A 26,016-nucleotide genomic window follows, 5' to 3' on the forward strand; every position below is an offset into this window, starting at 1 on the left:
AACGGGAACGGTCAGGAAATTTCCTCTATCGGGAAAAGTCAATGAATCATGGTGGGCCATAAGGAAAAACGTACTTATTTTTACAAATCGTTTTCAAACTTCAGCTATGCTTCGTATATTCAGTTAAGTTAACTTTCGAAACTGATATTGTTCAATTTATAATTATTTGCACGAAATTCTGAATTTTTCGACGGGAAAAGTCGGGGAATTTTATTTGAGAAAATTTGTCGTCACTCGGAATTAGGTATAGAGACAAAACTGTTGAAAAATCCCTAGCAATTTTATTTGCGTCGATTATGGTGAACACGAATGAAAGAACATCCCTACAGCCTGATGGCAATGATCAATCTGAATAAATTCTAACAATATGCAAGCTAAGATATGTGATAAATTCCGATGTGGTTTCATAACAACAGAGTTGAAAATGTTTAAACATTTGTGTTTTTGATCCAATTCTACTATTTATCAGCTCATATTGCTTGCTGACTAGATGTTCAGAGATTTTCTGTCAATGATATCTAATGTCAATGTTTAAATGTACCGGACGAAAATACGCCTAGGTCTGAATCAGCAGAACCTCGAAGTGTAGAAGTAAATTTTCACGAAAATGCTGTACGAAGGTGTTCTGACGTTATTTTGACAAAACTGATACCCATGACGAGAATGATTATTTCAACCTTTCGTCAAAATTATTTCATATTACATACCCATTAAGGTCTTGAATAACAATTTTCATACATATGTATTTAGAAGATTCATATGCAGACACATATTTTGTGCACTGTATTTGATTCTAAAACAAATGTGCTCCTGTTAAATCGGTTTTCATGAGCTTTACTTACATATAATTTGTCTTTTGGAATATTCAATGAACTCGGATACTTACATAAGTAACTTCCCTAGTAGCATTGCCTGCAGTTGCAAAAATTTAAAAAGGCTTTGAACAGTATTCACACTATAGGCTCGTGCGATTGTAGCACTCGTCTTTGTAGCTCATGCTGCAAACTTCACACTCATTGGAAATCCTGCACTTTTCGCACTTACAACACAATATACTATATTAATCAATTTCTGTCTATCTCTATGGTATATAAAAAAAGTCTAACGGCGCCAGAATCGGATCAAAAACACCAGGATTTAATGATTCTGAACGTTTTAATTACGATACTTGTGTTAAATTGTTGATATTTGATTTTCCGTTTCGAATTTGCAGGGATTGTTTTGTCTATTACAAAATACGGATATTGATTTACTAATGTTCATTGACAATGGCTCAAATATTAACATAACTCAAGAATTTTCGAACGATTCTTTCCCTTTTTGTAACTTTTCATTCGGACGGTCTAACCAATTTATCTATAATCCAGATTTAACCTTTTGCAGCACAGCGTTTCATACCCAGACAACACAACATTTAATGTCGTCGAAGAGACGTCTGAAGGACGTCTTATGTGCCATTTTCTGACGTCTATAAGGCCCCAATTTCCAGGTAAACGATCATCTTTTAAGCATGAAGATATCTTTTTGGGGGCCATTTTATAGAATGTTGTACATCTTTTCCGATAAGACAATTAATTTTTATGATAATTCACATTTATTTATGAAAAACTCTGCATTTTTACAATTTTGTACGAAAAACTTGCACAGTCCAAATTTCCTTGAAAATTCGTATAAATTCCTAGAAATCATTATCACCAGACACCTTTTTTGAATCGGTTATTCAAGATTTATCTTCAATTTTTGAGACATTGCTGTAATTTTTTTTAACACTTTTGAAACTCTAAGACTTCAATATTGATGTTTTAAAAGGGATTATGATGACTTTGCGAATACAGCGATCGCTATAAGTAAACAAAGTGTTGACGTGTTGAATAAATGTAATTGTGTGAAGGGTATGGGGACTAAAAAAGTGGAACTCGGTAATCTCGCATTTTTGGGGTCGTTAAAAACGAATTTGATGCAAAAAATTCAAGATTCACGATATCGGATCTAATATGGCGGACTGAAAATACAAAAATTGATCCTATTCGCTCATATCAGATCCGCCATTATGAATTTTGAAAATTTCTCAGACCTAATCCCATTTCTGAAATTAGCGACCTCGAGAACCGTCATACGTACCCAGTTTCAAGGAATTTGACTGCAAGGAAAAATGTTTGCCTTAAGTATAGCCCTAATAATAAGAAGGGTTGATCGGGTTTTCGGACCCTGCGAGGAGCGGGGCGTCGATATGAATCGCGCATGCGCAGGACCTCCAGTACAGTAACGAATCCAGCGTGTTGGCGTCCCAGGAATCGGAGAGCGACAGTTTGACTGCGAGCGGCGCGAGGCGTAGTTCGTGGGCAAACGAGGGTCTAAATTCGTTAGCTGCGACGTGTGCGGCGCGTGTTTTGAACGGAGCGGAACGCTGGAAAGTAGGCAAAAACTACTTTTTCCAATATTCCGCAGTATTTCGCAGGTGCCGCGTAAGATTTAGATATTTTTCGGAAAGCTTTGTCGGCGCGCGTGTGTTGTGCGTAGAAAAAAAAAAAAAAAACAGAAAAAAAGAAAAAAAGTGGTGCGGCACCTGCGGGAGTTTCAAAACAGCACAAAAACTACGAGTGTCGTGCGATGATCGATTCCCCGGTTCTGATCGGTGAAACAGTTCCTTCGGTGCGTCGTTGGGTGGCAAAACTCCTGGCCTACTGAGCGGTTCTTATTCAATTTCTGATCTCCTACGGACCGGGTGTCCGACGTTTATTTATTAACAGAATGGGGGAAACACCAAAGGTGGAGTTCGCCGTCGGCAGCGAGGTTTCATCGGTGTCGTTTTACAAAAGTTCATTCGCCAGATCGTTCGCGATGAACGCGCGCGAGACGAAATCGTTAGATTTCGCGTTCATGAACGGCGAGACCATCGCCGAGGAGCCCAACTCGTCTCCCACGTCGTACGACAACAGGAACAACAACTTCGTTCTCCATAACTCGATCACCGGGAAGACGGTTAGCAGCTCCGATGTCAAGCTGTGGAGGATCAACGAGGTATGTACGGTCAATTATACTTTGGAGAATACTCCGGCCGAACCGATGTAAACAATAACAGCAGAGTCAAAAGTTTCGCGGGTTGCCGTGGCTTTCGGCGTCACGTGACGATGCCGGGGCGATCTATAAAGTTTCTTTTTCTCTGCCGCTTTTTTTTATTACGTCACACTTCTACCATAGACTACGAAGCTACGCTGCCGTTGAAACTAGCAATGCGAAAATCTACCTAGGGTACTCCACGCTTAAGCACACAATATGCACTACACAGCTTAGCGAAATTTGTCCCGAAATTACACGGTGTATTTTTTATATTAACAGCAGAGCATACTCATGTTTCCATGGTAAACTCCTTCGAAGTGAAATTCCGAAATTGAAAACTAGCTATCTGATTTTTGTGTTCTATGTTTTGACGCGATAACGTTGCCAACTTCAGCTTAATGTTATTTTAAAATTACTGCAAATGGAACCAAAGGCGACGCTTTTCTGTGTAGTTCGTTCTTCGGTTCTACCTATTTTGAAATCGTCGATTGGTTGAAAATACTGAAGTGCTTGTTTATTTCCTTGCATTTTCACTTTTCAGTCTTTTGATTAATCGGAATCGTCTCTCGAACAATCAGCATTCAGAATTTTAATATATATATATATATATATGCATATATATTCGCCGGATTTAAGCTCGCTGATTGATTAACGAATGATTTTGATCAATTAAGTGGCCCGATGCCGTGAAAAAATATCAATTCACATAAAAATTTTTTATATTTGCGTACGCATTTGTAACGACATTATAGTACAATGTAGTGTATCTGTACTGTTCCTGCAGTTCGGGGCATATTGATATTTTTCTATCATTCGCGAAGAATTTTTCTGACCTGTTTATCATTGTGTAAGAACAGATTCTAGACAGTCGTCTTTGACGAAATATTACAGATTGGATCTAGATTTGTTATATAAGAATGTATTTATAAATTACTTGTTTGCTTCACGCCGTGAACTTTGAAGTTGAACATTAGACTATGATATTCACTTGTCCAGTTCCGTCTCCAGTTATCAAAAGTCGGAAATTTATTATTGGCTCGAACTTTTGTTATTATATTTGTCTATTTATTATTCCAAGAAAATTAAAATTTTGACGGCTATATCGAAAAAGGATGGAATTGTCAAATACGTAGCGTGACAGGAATCAGCAAATCGACCGGTCCTTAAATTTTTACATCTATGAAGAAGTATAAATTCGTATATATATATATACAATATACAGTATTTTTTAAGTGCGTTATAAAACATATAGAATGTATATGATGCTTGCACCAAATATCCACTGTACTTAATGGTGATTTGTAAGGGATTTCTACTTTATTGCCTGCGCTTCCGCCCCAGGTGAGGCGTTTCTTATCTTACTTATTTAGAACGTTCAACCCGCAGGTGGTCGGTCACGTAGTTGATTAGAAAAATAAACAACGTGTAAGTTGCAATGCGTCGATGCACGCATTTGAGCAACTGTGCGCACACATGGCGGACTAAACCAACTTGTACAATTATTTTTCGATGATTCGTTGAAAATTAATTTTTATATTTACTCTCGAGAATCTTCAAGGGTGATAATTATAAGAAAGATATGAAATACAATCTTTTATATTTTTTTTTATAATCGATGAGACGGATTATATGTGGCTCAATTAAACTTCAATTGCGTTCTTTTTCTTCTCCATGGTAAGTACGAAGCTTTCGAGGAGCTTTACTTTTTCTGCTTTATATTCTTATTTTCGTTCGTCTCTTTAACCGATTTTGAGTCCATCTCTTCAAACAGCTTTTCTCGACGGCAATCCCAAAGCTATTTATGCCGACAGTGTGCTTTGAATATTTTCAGTGAAATCATGTTTCCAGAGATTTTAAATTGAAAACGCAGCTTTTTAGATGTTTGTTTTGGAAAGATCGAAATAAATTACTTTATCTCCCGCTTTCTCACATTTATTCGATATGTAAATCCACGTATGCCATAATATATTTTTTTCAAGTTATAACGTTTACTAAAATTGATTTTATTACAAAATTGAAATTGGGTAAATGAAAATAGTTATCAAGTATTCAAACAGATGATGAAAATCTTTAACGTCTAATTACACGAATTTGCATAAAGATAAATTGAGATTCGATGAAATAAAAAAAAAAATCATTACCAGTTCGCCTACAAAAGAAGGAAATGTCAGGGAGTTTGACATTCCGTTGACATTACCACTTTGTTATGTCTTTCATTCACGCGTAGATAACGTACAGAATTTTTTTTTTTACACCGTCGAAAGACGCTTTTGCAATAGCCAGATTTGAATACAATATAAACGTAGATCTTGAGATGGTTCATGGCTATTGTTTCCCTATTACTGCGCGCCCGGTGGCGTTGAGAAATACAGGCAGAGTCGTCAATTCATGTGTAATAGTAAAGCAAGGGATTAGATGCGGCCGTAGGATACGCGTCTATCTACCTTTAGTATCATATCAAATTCATGGATGTCTAACTACCTTGGCCCCGATCATCGTTGGGTGTGAAAAGAAAACCTGAGAGTGCGTACAAGGGTTGGAGTTGGACGCGTTTCGAAGCTGTAACAAGTTGTAGTTTACCTGAAAATTGTTTGAAATTCGGTCAATCGTAATAAGAAAAAATGTATTCATATTTTGAAAACGTAACTACTTCAAAGTCACTATAAACTTGCAAAATAGTAATTTTTCCCTCGAATGTTTTGTTACGTTACTAACTTCAGCCTCGTGGTTTTCACTGAAAAATTAGTAACGTAACGAAACAATGGGGGGAAAAATTACTATTTTGCAAGTTTATAGTGACTTTGAAGTAGTCAAGTTTAACAAAATAAGAATATATTTTTCCTCATTGAGAATTATTTAACTTAGACATTTCTACAATTGTGATATAATCATTTACCGAAACGTTAATCATTATAACAATAACGTTACTAAATTCAGCCTCATTGAAAACCTAGAATAGTTTGGAAATCTTAGGTTTCAAAATTAGTGGCAACCCTGACTGTATAAGCAAATGCGTCAATAGTGAAAGAATGTTTTCAATGTCTTCGGCACTCTAACCTAAAAATGTCGACTTCGTCGTGATTTCTTGGCTCTTGTGTTAAAAAATACGGGTCGAAACTCGTGTCGATAAGATTTTCTGCAATAGCATAATCCATATTCGTTACCAATTGTACTATTTCACGCCACATTGGCGAAAAACCGACCGTATTTCCTTATTCGTCTAGCTATTATTACCGCCATGTAATTGCTAACTTTGAATTGGCATTCTTTTTTCACAGAGTATAACCGTTGACACCGAGGCACCGGCAGAATTGGACAAACTTCGAAAGGTGAGTTAAAACAGTTTAAAGCTTCTATCGCGTATTTTTGATATGAGAATTTTTGCACTTACCATAAATTATTCAATTTCTTTCATGTAACATATTCGCTATTTCGGTGAATGATTTCCTACTTTCGGTTCCTCTCTACGGGAGTGATACTTGTTAGTCCAGTCAAGATAGGCAAAAAATCGAGCTCACTTTGCATTAATTCCGTTTTCGTTTTTTCTTGGTTCAATCGTTGGGGCGTTCACTGGGAGTCCTCCTCAAACCAAAAGTCGACAAAATCAGCCCCTTGCTATCGCCGCCATCTTGAATTTTATGAAAAATGGTTTTTCTTGAATAACTCGGCCATTTTCAATTTCAACGAAAAATGATTCATTCAATGATTCATTCAATGATTCATTCAATGATTTCATAAAATTCAAGATGGCGGCGATAACAAGGGGCCGATTTGGTCGACTTTTGGTTTGAGGACTCCGAGTGACCCCCCCCAACGATTGAACTGAGAAAAAACAAATACGGAATTAATGCAAAGTGAAAACCTATCTTATCTGGACTATTATCGGTGTTTCAGCACGCGTGTATAATCGAAGAAAATTGCAATCGGCAAGTGTTGATGCGGAATCGGGTTGCACGATAATTAATATCGTTTTCTCTACACCTATTCGAGAACTTGCCTACAACCTGATATTGAATAACGTTAAGGAATTAGAGCCGGCTTATCTTTTATCACGGTTCGCGTAACGCACATTACATACAAATATACGGCGCAACCTGTAGCAGGTTACTCCGATCTTTTTATCTTTCACTTTTTCAATCCATGCAATATCGATGCTTGTATCCGACACCGAATTGCGTGTGACTCGCGAGGACAAAAAGTTTTGCTCAAAATACAGGCTCGATGAATGTAGATTCATTTTCATGTTGGAATAGGAAAATGGGTGAAAGTACGTATTAGAAATGTATATTAATACCAGGTAATAAAATATTGAGGACTCAATGCTCCGTTCCAAACTCTCTGTGTACGAATCGTCCTTACATATCGTAAATTCTTGAATAATGGTAAGAATCTGTAATCCCCGTCCCAACGGTAATTTGTGTGAAACGTATATCTGCGTTTATCACCCTACCATCACCTTGTGCGTCACGGGGTGTCTTATTGTTAGCGTTGAAAGCAGGTATCGGTTGCGGTAAATCAACACCATCTACACGCGTTAATGTCCTTACAGTCCGAGGTTGTTAAACATCAAGACCTGGAAGTACCGCCGTTATGGCGGTTTTCATGGAATGGTTATCACTACCAATTAACTCAAGTCTCATGGATAACAGTCAAATTTGTAGGTAAAGGCTGTACTTTGATATGTATAACTTCTGTAGGGATAAGCAGCTGTGCTTGGGGTCAGCTTAGCGAATACCATAAAACCCATCGTACGACTTTTATTGAGTAATTGTGAGTTGCTTTTTCCTTGTTATGCGTGAAAGGTAATGGTAACGGATGGCTTCAAGAGTGGGTGAATCTTGGTAAACTATACCTCTACTACAAATTACGAAATGGCGACCGTTGGAAGATAAAATCGGAGTTTCCTTCCAAAGTTTACGATTTTTTTGTTTTTTTAATCGAATTAGCGAAAAAATATACACTTCTCGCAAAAATTAAGGGAACAACAAAATTTTCGAAATTTTTAGGTGATTTTCAACAGGCTGTATTTCAGTGAAAAATGGTCGTACAAGAAATAAAAAAACAAAGCTTTTGAAGCTTGAAGACTCTAGTTTTTGAATTTTTTTGTTAAAAGATTTTCGAAGCACTATTAGCCATGCAATCCTTGGATAAAGCACGAAGAAAAACTTTTCAAAATTTTTTACTTTTTTTTTTTCGCTCTACGGGCATGGAAAAATTTTTCCGAGCTAAACCAATGCATAGGTCGCATAGCTTGTTTATTCAGCTTCAAGATGCTTTTTTTTAAACCTCGATACGATCATTTGTCTTCGAGATATCGAATTTTGAATGCCAAAGGATCCTTTTTCACTCAACTGCCGATATCTCTGGAACTACTGGTCGCACAGCGAGCCGAAGGGCAGTTTCTTTTTTTGCAGAAAATTTCCTACAAAAATCTGTCAAGGCTGATGTCAAAAAAATTTTTTTTCCACCTGTAGCGTTAACGTGAAAAAAGAGAAAAAAAATGCCATTTTGCCTTTTTTTGGATAATTGACTGTATCTTCGTCAATATTGGGGGGAAAGCATAGGTTAGAAGAAAATTTTACAGCCTAATGTACCCCAAAGGTCCCTCTAAATCGGTAGATCGATCGGTTCAGCGGTCTTCCTGGACCGATTGATTGAAATTTTGAAAAAATTAAGGGAACAAGGTTTTTGTTTCTTAAGGAATTCTTGGATAATCGACTGTATCTTCGTCAATATTGGGGGGAAAGCTTAGGTTAGAAGAAAATTTTACAGCCTAATGTACCCCAAAGGTCCCCCTTAATCGGTAGATCGATCGGTTCAGCGGTTTTCCTGGACCGATTGATTGAAATTTTGAAAAAATCAAGGGAACAAGGTTTTTGTTTCTTAAGGGACCTTGTTCTCTTAATTTTTTCAAAATTTCAATCAATCGGTCCAGGAAAACCGCTGAACCGATCGATCTACCGATTTAGAGGGACCTTTGGGGTACATTAGGCTGTAAAATTTTCTTCTAATCTATGCTTTCCCCCCAATATTGACGAAGATACAGTCGATTATCCAAAAAAAGGCAAAATGGCATTTTTTTGCTCTTTTTTCACGTTAACGCTACAGGTGGAAAAATTTTTTTTTTGACATCAACCTTGACAGATTTTTGTAGGAAATTTTCTGCAGAAAAAGAAACTGCCCTTCGGCTCGCTGTGCGACCAGTAGTTCCAGAGATATCGGCAGTTGAGTGAAAAAGGATCCTTTGGCATTCAAAATTCGATATCTCGAAGACAAATGATCGTATCGAGGTTTAAAAAAAAGCATCTTGAAGCTGAATAAACAGGCTATGCGACCTATGCATTGGTTTAGCTCGGAAAAATTTTTCCATGCCCGTAGAGCGAAAAGAAAAATGTAAAAAATTTTGAAAACTTTTTCTTCGTGCTTTATCCAAGGATTGCATGGCTAATAGTGCTTTGAAAAATTTTTAACCAATAAATTCAAAAACTAGAGTCTTCAAGCTTCAAAAGCTTTGTTTTTTTATTTCTTGTACGACCATTTTTCACTGAAATACAGCCTGTTGAAAATCACCAAAAAATTTCGAAAATTTTGTTGTTCCCTTAATTTTTGCGAGAAGTGTAGTACTCAAGAAGAGTGGGGGAATATTATCGCAATTATAGCAACTTTAATACAATTTTCTCGTAACTGTGAAAAATTAAATTTTTCTTTGTGTATGGGTTGTTTTTGACCAGGTCAAAAATGACGCGAAGAAAGATGAATCTGAAATTTCTAATTGTTTTGTCAAAGAGGAATTGTGATGTATGCCAATTACGATTCTTGAGAAACAATCGATGTATGTATGCATGTAAATGGCTAAAGACTAATTGTAAAATTTCGATTTCCAAATTCCGATCGATTCATTCAACCAATCCCTGCAGTTTATTTCAAAAGGAGTTTTTACTTTCTCACGAATCCCGGTTCAACGACACAAAGAACGTACGCGTAAATGCTCACAATTACAACAGACGTAAGAAGATACGTTAATTGTAAGTTCATGAAACAGCTAAGGCGATGCGATGGGATAAAAATTCAAAGGAAAACGGATAAAATGAATGGTCAGCTGACTTCCGGCCGAATAAATTCCCGCAGCTTCTATTCATGCAAACTGTACCTTCGAAAGGAACGAGACCTAGGCGGCAAGGACAGGGAGACCAAGTTCTTTGTTAGTCAAACTGCGAGGCAAACATAACACGCGAACTTAAGTATAACTTTCCGGTTATTACGCGTCTGATCTTAAATTACCGAAATCAACAAAATTCTCCGCGAAATAGTCGGATAAAAAAAAAAAAATAAAAAGTCGACGACAATCCTACCGGTTGAGAAATAAAAATGAAGAATTTGAATCTGTTGCTATGTTGTAAATACACAAAAATAAAAAAGATCCCGCCTATTCAGATGTTTTGTCTATTGATGTAATTCGGAATCTCAAAAAAGATAAATGATTCTCATATAATATGAAATTATAATGTAGAGTAAAAAGGATTTCATAATATCAAACGAAATGTCAGTTATGTTCGATATTTAAACGTTCGTCAAATTGATGCAATAATGATTATTTTGCAAGTCGGGACGAGAATGAATAATTCAAATTCAAATTTCACCGTTCACTGAGCCGAATGAAATATAAGCAAATTTAATCAGGGGTTGATTTTACCCTTTAGCTTACGGTCAGGAGACTTGCAGTAGGGATAAGGTATCGTAAAAAATTCTCGACGATTTGAACCCTTCGAAAGACGGAAGAAAGGGAGGGAGCGAAAAAAAGGAAGATCGTTGTTAAAAAGGTGCAGGGGACTCGAACAACATCGCGCTGTGTAGTATGTGTGGATACATGTAACGTGTCCGATGATAATTACTACAGGGGCTGAAGCGAACTTCCGGTTCGTGCGCGTTGCGTCCATCCGGGTTTGTCTGAAAATGTGGGAACCGACTGGAACCGTATTTAATTTTTTTTTTTTTTTACCAATGTCTTTCCTCGTCTTTTTTTTTCAACGTGATTTTAACCGTACACCGGCGATGGAAACAGGTGAACAGAATCACCGGTTAGGGCCTGAGTTTGGATCACAGAGAACGTTGACCGCCGTGAACTGAGAAAAATTTCATCTGCTGTCGTAAATAATAAAAGAAACTAGCGAAATGGGTATCGTTACATATTCTTGGAATAATATTAAATCTGTGTTTTTCAGTCGGCTACATTTTTTCACTTGGATAAGGCCTTAACTCTTTGAGACACAGCGGGATGCTCAACGTCCCTCCTCAAAAATTTCCACGTCCTAGCCTTATCACAGTTTATTTACAACTTCGAATGATCTGTGTTACTTCGGATTTGTGATCAGCGACCCCAAAAACCTCCGAGTAACAAGTTTCGGCCAGAATCATTGAATTTTGATAGTTTTTTTTACGATATTACATCCGCCATATTGGATACGCCATATTGGATACGCCATATTGGATACGCCATCTTGGATTTAAAAATGATCAAATTCTGAACTTAGATTCGTGATCAGCGATTCCTAAAATCCCCGAGTAATGAAATTCAGGTGAAAATATTGCGTTGAAAAATGTATCCTGAATAGTTTTTGGTTATATAGTGAACTATGAAAACAGTTGACGGCTGTATAGTAGTGAACATAACTAACAATTTCTCTTATTCTCAATCCGTTGCCACATGGATGGAAATAAAATTTGACTGATAATTGATAAAAACTTCAATCTCATTTGTTCGATAAAACTAATCTGCAGTATTTGGTTCGAATAAAGGTTACTTCAATTAAAACGCTTCCTTTGAACCGATACATTTGCAGTTTTATTTTAGTATACATTAGGGTGGTTTTTTTTCGACTATTTTTTTTTTTATTTCCAACAAAATTTCACGATGGGACAGAAAAAAAAAAATAGTCGAAAAAAGCACCCTAGTATACTATTATATTTTTGTTCGACCAACTGACGGTAAAATGACTACATTCGAGTACTTGATTTAGTTCTTTCTAGTCAATTCTATTGAATTTTTTGTTGGAGAGAAACGATCTTCGGTTCTAACGAATTGGAATTATTCTAATAGCATATCACAAAACTTCCCCATTCGGATTATCGAACAAAATATTTGCAAAGATCAAACCAGAGATGCATTAATTCAAATAATTTAAATGATTAAACGAACTTACCAAGTGAAGTTCTATCATAATTGTATGAAGCGCCTCTTCCGAGATGATCAACTGGTAGTGCCCCTACTCCACACCGATGTCGCCACATATTTCATAGTTATATATCGAAAAAATCGGCCCTGCACCTTTGTTTCCTAGATTTAGAAATTCTTTGAAAGCGTTGCCGTTGTATTAGGGGTATGTAATCGTTTATTAGATGGGTATTTTGGGTGGGTGTTGATCATCTCGGAAGAGGCGCTTCATACAATTATGATAGAACTTCACTTGGTAAGTTCGTTTAATCATTTAATTGTATTGCGCGTCTCTTCCTCGAGATCAACTGGTAGATGTTTAAAGCTAATAACGGCAACCAATATTATTTATTAGTTTTGTGTTATACGTTGTGTCTTAACACTACTAATGTTATTGCGAGTTCAAGATCGCTCGTGCATAAGAATCCTTATCTCTACTGACATTTAAATGATAAAATTTTGCGAAGGTTTCAGATCCCGTTGTCCAGCCTGCAGTTTTTCTTATCGTTTCTATATCGATGTTGTTTCTTTTCGCTGCAGACGTGGATGCGTGGCGTGTGCTGTGTGCTGTAAATTTGTCCGTATTTACTCCGCTATTTTTCAATGTTAATTTGACCCATCGACTCAGGGTTTGCGATGAGACGGCTTGAAATGGTTTTTTGAACGATAGGAAGAGATCTATCTTGGAGCCTCTTGAGGTTTTTGTTCTCTCCAGATAGTTTTGTAAGGCTGATGCCGAACAAAGTTTTTCGTCTTCCGCGTAGAATGGTATGATTAATAGCGGCTGTTTTCGATTAGCGCCCGTAGTTTTGATTCGATCCGGGATTCTAATCTCGAACGCATTTCCCACTCTTTGAATATTCTCGACGTTTATTTTTGAGTATGTTTGCATCCTATGTCCCGTGATTAAGGCTAGCAGGGTAATCAGTTTCATGGTTAAATCTTTCAGCGAGAGATTTTCATTTTTTGGCAGAGACTTGAAATAATTAAGAACAATCTTTGGTTCCCAGATTGAATCGTATTTTGGTCTTGTTGGTCTCAAGCTATGTACTGCTTTGAAAAACCTTTTGATATGGTGATCTTGTCCCACTTCCGGCCCGATAATAAGCGAAATTGCGGATCTGAGGGTGTTGAGCGACCCATGGGAGGCTCCCGTGTCGTATGTTTTTGCGAGGAATTTTAAAATATCTGACACCGTTGCTTCGTATGGAGAAATGTTATTCTCGGAACAATGGATCCACCAGCGTTTTAACGCGCCGTCATATTGTTTAAGCGACGATTCGCTTACGGATGATGTCATGATCTGGATTGCTGTTTCTGGTAATTTTCTCCTTGCGAATGCCTGCTCGATAGCTTGCCGGCAATCACTTGACCTTACGCATTATTTCTTTCTATGATTGTGCGTTACGTGCGATATAACCTCAAGTTTCATTTACAAAAATTCACATTTTTACGAATCTTTAAATTGCCAGATGTTTCCTATTATTACCGTAATTGCTCAAAATCTTCATCAAATTTGCAAATATTGTCCGAAGTCATTATCAGTTCGCAGTCACGACACAATTCTTGGATTCCAGCGACATAAGCAAGATGAAAAAACAAGAATTACTATTTTTTTTTTTCACACCCATTATTACGTATAGATACAAAGTAAATTAGAAATTTCCATAATAACAGTATCCAATTTTAACTCTTCCGTAAAAACCTCGGTAAAAAGTAAAATAATAAATAAACATTCGTTAAAAGGGCTGCGACCTTTATCTCGAAATCGGTGTACCGCAAAAAGAAAATAGTTGAAAATAAATTTACAACGCAGTGTGTTGACGCCGGTTTGTCATAATAAATTTTTGTGAAAACAAAGAAAGCGTGGTTGTCTGGTTGTGTATTATTTGTACGTAGATATCAGGGAGTCTTGCAGCGTTCTGTGTGTCTATGGTAAAAAGTACCTACAGGTGAGTCAGAGCCAGGAAAGGAAGGGATCGGTGCGTGTCGACTGGCCACGCACTGTTAGATGCAGGCGTTCAGCTCGCCGTACCAACAATGAAAACGGGCCCTTGTTGATTACGATTACTGATTACTAATGAGAATACGAAATTCACGTACTTCTTCCTTTATCCCGGTATTTTTCACATCTTATGCCTCTGCGTTTTTACCCCGCCCCCTTTTTTCTTCCTACTCTTAGCGTTATACGAACTTTTGAAAACTAAATCACGGAATAATTACAAAAATCTTTAGCACGCGCCGGAAATAATTTTTTCTACGGTTTAACATTTGATTTTTGGATAATAATTGGATAAAAATTTTTTCAGATTTCGCGAGCTGCAGAATTTTTTTTGTCAACTATTTCTTGAGATTAACTAGAATTGCTGAGAATTCTTTGTTTGCAAATATTTGCATGTGGCTTTTTCGTAAGGTTCTAGACTGCGTGAAATGATTCGCTGCGTGAGGTTTTTCAAAACATTCATTGGACGAAAATTTCAAATTTCGTTAGAACCATCGAAGTATCGAAAGATCGTTGGCGATTACAAACGAGTTACATTCTTTTCATACATCGAAGTAACGCGAAGCGTAGTTTTCGATTGGTGTAACAGGGAGTTGCCGCCAGATGTCGGTGAGCGCGTTTCGCTCCCGCGGCCAAAGGAAATAGTAACATAACGCTGAAGTATTACGTGAATGTTTACGCTTTGAATGAAATTCAAGAGAAATTGAAATCAGATTAAGACTAGCATGATTCATCTTTCGACTCGTATACTAGCAACAAATTTATATTAAGAAGACACGTGAAATCTCTGGCGAAACCTTGAAACTTAAAATTCGAGCCAATGCTATCTGCCGGTTGCCGTCAGAGTTGCTTGCCCGTGAAGAGATATTATATCTTATGCCTGTATACGAATTACCAACACAACACAATACAACACAACGTTCCCCTTTCATTTTCAGTTACGCACCTGCTTTATTATCGCTCTTATACGCGCAAACACACGAACGCACCGCATCGCACGCCTTGCCCATTTCCGCTTTTTATCTGTTGGTCTAGACGGTTTACAACGTTGGTAGCACATACATTTTTGTGAATGTATGCGTGTATGTGCAAGGCATTGAATGGTAACGTGGATAACGGTTAGCCCTTATTACCCTGCAGGTTACGGTGTGGTTCACGATTTTCGGTTAATTTTCTGAGTAGCAAATTAAAGGCCGCTTGTTCTTTCTTTAATTTTCACTACTTATTTTCATCTGAAACTGTTATTTATTTATAAGATTTTTTTTTTTTTTCTACCCCGAGACAATACTTGACTCACAAATAATTTCAAAAATATTTTAAACATTTTTTTGTGTGAAAATGATTTCACAGGTTCAACTTGACCATCTTCCATTTATTGAATCACATTTTAACAACCATTCGCATTGTAACTGTAGTTGATATGAATTCCACGAGCTTTCGTATTATATCGGAACTTTAGTGTTAATAAGTATTATTTTCGAAAAGAGACGATGAGAATAATTATAATTTTTTTGAAAAGAACGGTGTTTATTTTTCTTTAAAAATTACGTTGGTTTCTTATTTAAAGCAATTTTGTAAATTGTAAAGTACTTCGCGTATTAGCAAAACATATTACGTGTTATTGAGGAAATTGCGACATTCATTGTTCATATATATAGTTTTACTTGATAAAACTTCTTGAAATCGGTGTAAAAAAAGGTTAAAAAAAAAGAACAGTCTGATCACTAGATCCACCTTTAAACGTGTTTAAACAATTGTAGTAGAAAATTTTTGAGACCTCATTTAAATTGTTTGATAGGGGCTTTTCTTTAGGCGTTAAAAAAATCCTGACTCACTGCAATGATTCCTTGAAATTTAGAAATATTATATTTGACTGAATTCGAACAACAAAACCTGAAATATGAATAATTTGAGAAAAGGTATTATAATTAGAACGTTCAAAATGAATAAACTCTGGAATTCTTATCGATACAATCAAATTGTCAAATTATTTATATCTTAATAGCTTGTGTTGTTCGAATTTACTCAAATTCATTTCTATATTACGTATGTTTTAGGAACGTCGTTTCAATCGTGTTCAACATCAATGTCGCGAATAACATCGCTAGTGATTTTTTAACGTTTTTTTTTTCCATCTTTTCTCATCTTTTGATTCAGACGGACCGGCCATTCGTCCTTAATACCCTCGTTCCTCTATCCTCCTTGGGGACCCGTTTCCCTGTTTTTTGCACAAATTGCTACCACCGTTCCCTCCCCATAAGGTCATGTCCACATAACGGATGACCGGACAGAGTTCCGCCCATTAAACTGGGAGATGCTTGCATGAAACAGTTGTACGATGTGATTTTACTTCGTTATCCGATTAAAAAAGTACAACGCAATTCGTACTTTGTGTGCGTCAAATTATCAATCGCAAATGTGATGTGCATTTTACCGTTACCTCAATCGTAAGTTATATTTTCCTCAATGTCTAACTCTTTAGTGACTAACTACAACTTTGCTCATTTCTGCTGATCAGCGATTTGAAATATGAAACAACGCTTTGCGATTTCTCTGGTTTCAGAATACCACAATACTTGACACTCAGGGATCCATTTGTGCTCCATGTCTTTTATTTATGGACGTTCCCTTTCGCTCTTTATATTACAATTCGAAAGGCTCCAATTCCAGCTGCACTGCGGGGTGCAGGTCTGACGCAGTTTCGAATCCCTGATTTTCCTCAACTAGAAACCAAACCGCATATATTTATGGGGCGAAACGATTGTACAACCATAGCCTTCGCTAAGGAATCAGAATTTGATTACATATGCTCTAAAGCTTCGCTCATATTCATGGTGGTAGATAACAATGCGATTCCCAAAATGGATTAAAAGTTAATCTTGCGCCTCGCGACGGGAATTATCCGGGTGCGTTGGATGTCGGTGGGATACACGAGATTAAATTTCGTGAATTGCTATCCGAGTCTGCAAACCGCATTGTGAATCTATCAATCTACCTAATATATAATACTTCGTAATCTCCGGCTCTCGACGATCCAAGTTCAGCAAACTCCGTTATTCTTATGGTTTGTGCACATGGCTCTTTACAGTAATCGTTTCTTTTTTGTCGAATTGTTTCTCCGATTACATACCAACACATATTTTCAACTATTCACACCCTATTAATTTTTAAATTTAATTCGGCAACTCTTCAGTTTATTAATTGAAAATAATCAAACTGATTCTATCTATCATTGTTATTCATTTTTTCCTTTTTTTTTTTTATTTTTATTTTTTAATCAACTCGAATTCTTTCTGTGAAAATGTCGAGGAAAAATGTACGAAATTGCCTTCGTTAAAAATTTTTATAGCGATTTGGAAAATTTTTCAAATTGAAAAAATTATCAATTATTTGTACGTATACGCGAGTGCTAAAGTTTTTTTTTTTGAATTGATACGAGAGACCGCAGCTTGAAAATGATCGTGAAACGAATAATTTTCCGCATACAGTCAGACGATATTCAGTATAATTAGAAGTTGATCTGTGTATATGATTTTGCATAGGCAGTTGAGAAACGAACATCGCATGTTTGATTTCGTTGATGCAACTGTATTATGCAATCCGTCGCAGCTACGTCTTATCGATCTCTGTGAACTGCAGCGTTATAAATTGGAACCACGAACAACGTTTGTTATATATACATCACTGCGGTGACCTGTATTGAACTGCGCCGGACGTGTGTGCTTGTAGATATACAGAAGTTTTAAGGAGGAATTGGAGCAAGGAATTGATCGTCTCTCTACAGGCGGCCTTCGGAAGTACAGTTGGCCGAAGTGATTCCCTGACGGATAATTTTTTCGACATGCCGGTTACGTTGGCAGTGCCGAATTTAGTCAGCCCGCAGCGCCACCGCCGGCCGGCCGCGAAACTAACTTGAAATATCAAAACATAGAACATAGAAATATCTGAACATAACATAAATGTCGATTGTTTGTAGTTTCGGGTTAGATTCGACAGTCATGGGTTTATGTAAAACTTGATAACTTGTATCAATCAAGTCATAAAAATTGGATATATTTGAGTGTAGGTACAGTTTTGTCATAAATAAATTATGTAGTTACTGTTTTGATCAAATATTCAACTTATTTGACCTCATTCGCAGATTTTCAATTTTTTTTTTTTTTCTAATTTCGATACTCTTCTGTTAAAAATATGGAACAAAACTAACGCAGGTTCATTTGTATCAAGTTTAACAAACGCTTTATTTATTTGAATACTTTTAATATGTAGTGCAAAATATGTTGAAATATTGATAGGTATTTTTCTCTCTTGTCATATCGCATTCTGAAATTAGATATTGAAATTTGACCTAATATGGGAAATATAGAAAACTGGTCGTTACAATTTTTGACTCAAATGTGTGTTATCGGTATTTTTTTACTCTTCACCTGTAATTTTGTCGCTTGTTGTTGTTTTTGACAGTAAGTCTGTAATCTCGGTTAAACGTTGTAGTAAAAAATAAAAAAAAAAAATAAAAACACGAAATTCACTGAATTGAGCGCAAACAACCTCTCGGCCAACTCGGCCATGAAAGTGGGGTTGTTACTGCGCGTCTCAGGTTTTTCGCAAGGCTGGTGATTCCAATCTAAACCTGGGGCGTCTTCTTAGGGGACTTTGACAAACCGCGCACGGCTCCCCGATTCATTCCGTTCAAATAAATCGGGTTCATTCGCTGCAGGCGCCCGTTTCCCCCGTTTTAGCCCTTCAAAACTTCACAGTTTTCTTTCAGGGTTGAAATCGTCTGAGACGTCTTCGTTCTCTGGGTGAGAAATACGGGCGCCTGTATTGAAAAAGTAAAACTGTGAAGGATCGCGTTGGATGTGTGAATTCGCAGCTTGGCTCCATGCATGTTCCATCAATGCGCGACTGCGGTGCAACTTGATTTACAATTTTGTTGGTAGCCAAGTGACAGCCTTGCGCTATAAATTCCTTGTAAAATTAACCGTCATTAGTAAAACCGTGATCAATGATCTCTATGTCTCAACTTATGCAACACGCACTCCGTTCATGGATTCAGCGATGAAACTTATGCAAGTTCAAGGTCAAGGCTAAGATCACGATTTTATTCGCAAATTCTACGTTCTCGGACACCCAAAATTAACGGAAAAAGTCAGGTCAACCAAAAAAGAAAGTAAAAAAAATAACAAATTTTAATTTTTTTAAGCTGCGTTGCCGACTCCGATAAGTTTCTTTATTAGCTGTTTGCGGGGCGACCATGGGAGGCTAATTTTGATACTTTTTGGGCATTGCTCGCGTGCGAGTATCCTCGCAATCCCGCATGGCAAACGTCTGAACTATTTCCGTGGCCCCCCTCGTTTAATGCGAGGGTCACCGAGGAGGCGTCAAGGTTATTCCTCAGGGCCAAGCGAGGAAAGCGCTCCTTAGAGCAAAGCTGGAACCTGCCGGTCGGAATCAACGACTGCAGCGTTTGCAATAAACGCAATTATATTAACGATGATAGCGCGGATGATATAATGACGGTATCGTATTATTTGTCGATGAAAAAATTAGGCTCGCAGTTTCACGCAGCGTAGCCACGTTCAAGGCAGCGCAACGGTTTATTTCTGATGTAGGTATGTACATATCTGATCTGATCTATGAATGTGCGAATTTATATTTACGGTGAAATTTTCGAGGATCAGCCTCGCGATGAGGAGTTGGTGCAATTTTTAGCGTCGCGTTACGTCATTCTCCGTTCACCGCATCCTTTTATTTGCTTCTTTTTAGCAGGGAATATATTATGAGCAGAATATTTGCGTATCATGTTAAATAAGATCCTAGTAAAACGAAATATAAAACAATTAGCAAAGCGAGAATCTGATGCCACGACTAAAGTCGAACGACTGTGATTTAATCAATATACGAAATGGTTTCTTGACATACTTAAAAACAAATTTGGAAATTACAAGTTTTAACTGAAATGACGCATTCATACTGTGTGGAGTTTTTGATATCGAAAAAGTAACGTTTGTCTGATTTTTGTAAACACAAAGTTTTTTTTTTTTTTTTTTTGTTCTTTAGTAAAAGAATTGGGAATAAAAATCGTTCGAGTGATGAATTGTTTTCCCATAGTTTTCGGTTCATTCTAATATATAATTCTGGATAAACTCCTGTCCAATCTTATTGACATTGTGAAAAAGTAATTTTCGTTTGAATAATGAAATGAACTGTGATCTGCAAAAATCTGAAAAAAGACTCGATTTTAGTATTGAAAAAAGGAATAATTATTCAGTCGCTATCAAGTTATATTAAATCAAACTTCCGTCATTTGATTTGGCGAGACTTAAATTTTTTTAAAAACTGTATGTTGTGCAAATATCTGGGGCTTGTTGGTTTCAAAAATTTCATCGTCGATGTTCGTTTGGCGATTGACGTTTGCTTGAAGAATGTGAAATCGTGCGCACGATTGATTGATTCGCGTTTTGATTTTAAGCTACGGTAAATTTGTCACACCAATTAATTCTCAACCTTCGCCTACAACTCGAAATTAAAATATAAATACACCTATTAAACTTGCCAAAAATGAACGGTTACTTTTTGTACACGTCGATGGCCACTTTGGAATATAAAATTATAATTGACACCTCGAGCATTATCATAGCGGGATGCTGTACGCTACTGTGCCAAACACGCAGAATATTGTCATAGTTTTTTCGCACAGATACAACATATAATGCTCTACTGTTAAACAGAGAACGAAACATTTATTACTGTACAAGTAGAACCACGTTGGCATCGACGCGATGCTTGTCATTTTGCAAACTTGAGGCCTGATGTATTACATCAGAGCCTTGATCCAACGGTACTTGAATATTACAACAGTACTTTGAACCGCTCGGTGAAATATAACCATGTACGTATTATACATGCAGGGAGATGCGGGTTGCTGATTTAAAAAAAAAAAAAATTAATATAGCGTCTCATCGCATCAATCACTTCATGCCTCTTGTGTTCTTATTTTTTTCTTCCATAATTCTCTCGTTCAATGTATTTGGAATATATGCGGAAATTAATGAGCGAAAAATATTGCTACAAATTTTCTCAATTTTGAGTATAGTCACTGATGTTTTTCAATGAAAGTCTTATTTAAACTCATTTCGGGGCTTTTATTTAGCAGGGAACAATTTATTTCCATGGATATTCTTCCGTTTACGCCTCACAATCACCCCAAAATCCAAGCGAGCTCTTGGTTTTAACAACACTGCTTCGAAAATCTGCACGAACTCATTCGCAGGACTTTTTATCGAAAGAATAATAAATCGATTTAAACAATCGGTGCGCAATGAGGACTGGAATTGTTTTTTTTTTTTTTTTCAATGAGGATTTAGGTCTTTTTTTCCTCTCTTCAGGACTCGAATTAAACGATTAATTATGGTGAACTCATTTCTGACAAATATGAAGGGTTATTATTATAGATCAGAATCGGTAAAAAAAAAATACATAAAAAACTTGTAGACAACAGTGTGGTTTCTTTTATATTGTTAAAAGTCAGTATTGTGACACTTTTTTCCTGTCCATAACAGGGACTCGTTTAGTTGTACGAAACAAGATTAGCATAAATGACAATTTTGTAAACCTTCGTCTCACCACATTTCCTGTCGATTATTTTTTTGTGCCAACTATACGTCTCACGATTGCTTGAACCTTTGTTTCGCGATGTTGCTTCTATCCCATTGTGCTGTGAAACTGTGTATTAAGCGATACATCCCGAGTCATCGGATTGGCATAGCAAAGCAGAGCGTTCCAAGATTCAAACCTCAGCAGATTCTGGTCGCATTTTGTGTTGTGGTTTATAACACACCGATCTCACGTTCTTCGTCATTCCTTTTCAAAAGGAACTAGTGCGTCTTTTAGTGCACGAGCAAACGATGGTCGTGTTGCTCATGGGGGGGCAGCTGCACGCTCAGCTGGACTTGGGAAACCTGGTCCCATAGTCGAGACCCCATCGCACTCACTCACTCACACCTTCCTAGATGCATACCGCTATGTAAACGCCACGGTCGCATCTGCTTCAGAGTAGGTGCGCAGCGGCTGGTCTCACAGCCGTAAGATCAGGGTCGTGTTTGTGTCAGCAATCCTAACGGGAGTCTGCATGTCGCATGTCGTTTGATCAGCACTTAGATTTGCCGAAGATGGGCCCTGGATCGGTTGGCAAGTGCCTTGATCAGCTACTGACGCAGTGCGGATTACGCTGATCAACGAAAGGAAAAGAATTATTTATTTTTGTGTCTGGGTTGGGTTAATTATTATTTTTTTTTCATTTTTCGTGCATCAAATCAATGGAAAAATGGATGAAATAATCATGACTCACTGAATGCTCAATATTTTGAGCCGATAATTGACCGAGTAACTATCAAGACTCGAATGTTTGAGAGAAAAATATTAACATACCGCGCGATGAGTAAAAAGTATTTATTTCAATGAACGAGGTTGAATTTTGTGGAGGAAGAATGAATTAACGTTTTTTTTCGGTGTTTAATTATTTATCTTTGATCAAATCAGATTATTTTTGATTTTTTTCATGTATTTAATCGAATTTAACGACGGAGAAAATATCGTGGGGTTAACGTAACAAAACATTGAACAAAATAATTCTATTTTGTTCAAGGTTTACCGAATTTCAGGCAATCCCAAAGTAGAGGAATAATGATTTTCTATTTAATCGTATCGTTACGTTTAACGTTACCAATTTCGAATCTTATATAAAAACAAAAAAACGTTTTCAGAAGATTCGATTTGTTTCGATTCTTCGCGTCAGTGTGAAGTAAGAAAGCATTTCGATGTAATCTGTAAGTTGTGAGTCTAATGTTTTGGTATTGGTACAAGGTTAACGAATTTGTTCAATACTTTTACAGACGTAAAAAACTAGGAACAGACATGGAATTCCGATTCGACGGAATAACTGGTTGATTAGATTCGGAATCTGGAAGTTTTTATGCATTTGGCGTTTCTCCGAATCGCGATCTACGGTTGGTTTTATATTTGCATTGTTATTCGCACGATTTGATAAATTTTATACGGGCAGCATTGTGAAAGTATAGACAACACTGTCACAAGATAGTGATTTTTAACAGGCACAACTGAAATGCTTGCGATAACAGTAAACCATTCATCTGGATGCACTGGAAACTGTGTCACATTCATTTCTGGTAGTACATTTGCTCGAGTTATTTATAGCAGTTGTTCTTTTATGACTCGATAAAAACAGATGGAGCTGAAACTGCGGTTGATGAAGCTTGACCGAAGAATCAAATCCACATCTACAGTCAGTTAGAATAATGAAGGGAAAGGTGATTAGACTGAATTAGTGAGAATTTTAGTTTTTCGTCAAAATTGACCGTAGAAACTTCACGTACCTCAAATATGGTTTCTTTGTAATCTCCACCTTTATCTGCTAGAACATTGCTGGCACTTTGGATTTATGCACCGAAGCAATTTAATATTTTAACTTGAATTTTTTTTTCTTTGTCATTCACTCAAGTCTCTTTTACAACACAAAAAAGGTCACAAGAATAATTTTTAGCTTTAAGGTACCGAAATTTATTTTAAAAAGCAGAAAATTTTAACTTACGAAAATGTTGATTAGGAACCCTCAGGTCATAAACGATTCTAGGGTGCCAGCTAAAGCTTAAACCTAAGTCCTAGCTTTTGAGTATTTATGCAGGAAATAAGTAAGTGTATGTGTATAAAAATTCGTCAACCTTGCAACTTGAAGAATGCTATCTCGTTTCAGCTATGCGTCATGGCGATAAACGTAAAACAGTGACTTTAGGGAGTGATCCAAACGTTAAGGAGCACAGCTCTGGGATACGTGGGTGGAGTAATGGTTTAACCGAGAATTAAACAGTTCTTAGAAAATTACGGTTTAATTAAAGTTAAAGGAATCGTGTACACTGTGCATACTATACATATAAACAAATTAATTACGCTCTGTGTCGGCGGAGAGTTCAACGCGTTCAAATCGTATCCACGTGTAGGTACCTACCGAATTTACACATATTTTACGGGGGAACATTCATCACACGTGGGCCAGCGGAAGAGGGAACTAGCTTCACGTTTCTCTAGTGTAATTAGGCTAATGACAGATCAAAGAGTTTAACCGACTCCCATTTTTTCGTAAACGGTCTGAGGCTTAAAATGGAAATGCAGATTCGGTATCCAAGATATCGATGCTCTCGGTCATTGGGTTTGTTATACCGTTTCGATTATGTTAAATAACATAAAGCTACTGGCACCTGAATTGTCCAATCAAGGATGTCCAGTTACAAAAACATGTGACTAGAAAAATCACCGGTACAATTTCAACTGAGAACCAATGACTATTGTGTAACAGTGCTTCATGGTTGGAGAGCAGATATTTAGCCACACGTGAACGGTCGCTACTTGCGAAAAACGATTATGTTTCGGTAAGGTGATCAGGGCGCATAGTAGGTATCAGAAAGTTCGCTGAAAGCCGAAACAGAGACGTTAGAGGATATTTGCAAGGCTTGAATATCTCCTCGAGGATCAATGTCCGTTTTCTTTCTTACAGTGTATCCATCATTAATCGCCTTGACTTGAAATATGTCTTCTGACGTATAGCGTCTATAAATTAACCAACCTACTGTGGCATTGTGATACACGGTTCTCTTCAGTTTTGCGTCAGGGGTATTTCGATAAAAATGTTGGATATTGAAGGTGATAAAACTTTTTCTTTATCAGACATGGTTTAGGAATCACGACTAACTCGAGGGCTGGTAGTTCAGGATCAAGAGTATCCTTAGTTGCTCTTCTTCTTCTTTTTCTCCTTCTTCTTCTTTTCGATTTATCAGCCGTAAGTAGATAACTGGAAGAAGAAGTCCTGCGTGACCATCGGACGAAGAGATCTGTTATCTGAATGTGGAGTATCCGTTCTCTTGACCATGGCATCCTGATGCAGAGGCCATTATACATCTACAAATATATCAATTTCCAGAGTATTCCCAGGTAATGACACGTTCAGTCTTCGGTAATACGTGGGCTGCTCGCTCTCTGTGTAATGCCACGTTCCGTAGATGCTGGATTCAGATACGAGATAGTATTCGCGTCGAGAGGAACGCACATAGGTAATTACAGGGCTTGACGGTATTGATTGAGAGACTTCAACGGTTCTGAACTCTACACTACGTGACCCAGCGGACAAAGACGTCGACACGGAAGTCATTTATAGACATGTTTTATGGAAAATTAGGTATCAAGTTTACGATTTTTGTTAAATTGGATTTGGCGATCCAAGTCATTTAGCGGAAGCTAGAAGCCACGGCAACTAAACAGTTAAACAACTGAACTTTCTTTATATACCATAGAATCATGAAGCACAATTTCATTCCAATAATTCTGTGATGATATTATCTATTGGATTCTGAATGTTAGCTTTAGCTTTGTCCTAAAGTTTAACATTTGAATCAGGCAATCAAATCTCTTGCAATCATTTGAATCGAAATAAAAATAATTCAATTCGAAAGGTCTATGCGTGTTTCAAGTTTCAATATTTTCCATCGTAATAAGCTGAAGGCACTTACGAAGACGAGCGATAACGTCATCATTTATTTCATTTTTCAAGCAACGATCAAGATCTTCCACCTAGGTGACAGTGACGTTTTTACGATCATTGATCACGACATTAAACCGTGAAAACGGTCCCGTTTGGTTTTGCAAATTACGAGACTGCAACCTTGACTTCTTT

At 37.1% G+C, this 26,016-nt stretch overlaps 1 protein-coding gene across 1 annotated transcript in view; it reads left to right on the forward strand.

Annotated features, from left to right (window-relative positions):
- The first annotated feature begins 2,329 nt into the window (after nt 1-2,329).
- LOC124223896 (uncharacterized) overlaps nt 2,330-26,016 on the forward strand; it is a 62,597-nt gene continuing 38,910 nt past the window's right edge. The window contains exons 1-2 of the mRNA XM_046636270.2: nt 2,330-3,021; nt 6,339-6,389. Of these exons, the coding sequence (XP_046492226.1) occupies nt 2,752-3,021; nt 6,339-6,389 (321 nt within the window). The 5' untranslated portion in view covers nt 2,330-2,751. The remainder of the gene's footprint in view (nt 3,022-6,338; nt 6,390-26,016) is intronic.

Source organism: Neodiprion pinetum, chromosome 7 (genome assembly GCF_021155775.2).
Source record: "Neodiprion pinetum isolate iyNeoPine1 chromosome 7, iyNeoPine1.2, whole genome shotgun sequence".
NCBI lineage: Eukaryota > Metazoa > Arthropoda > Insecta > Hymenoptera > Diprionidae > Neodiprion > Neodiprion pinetum.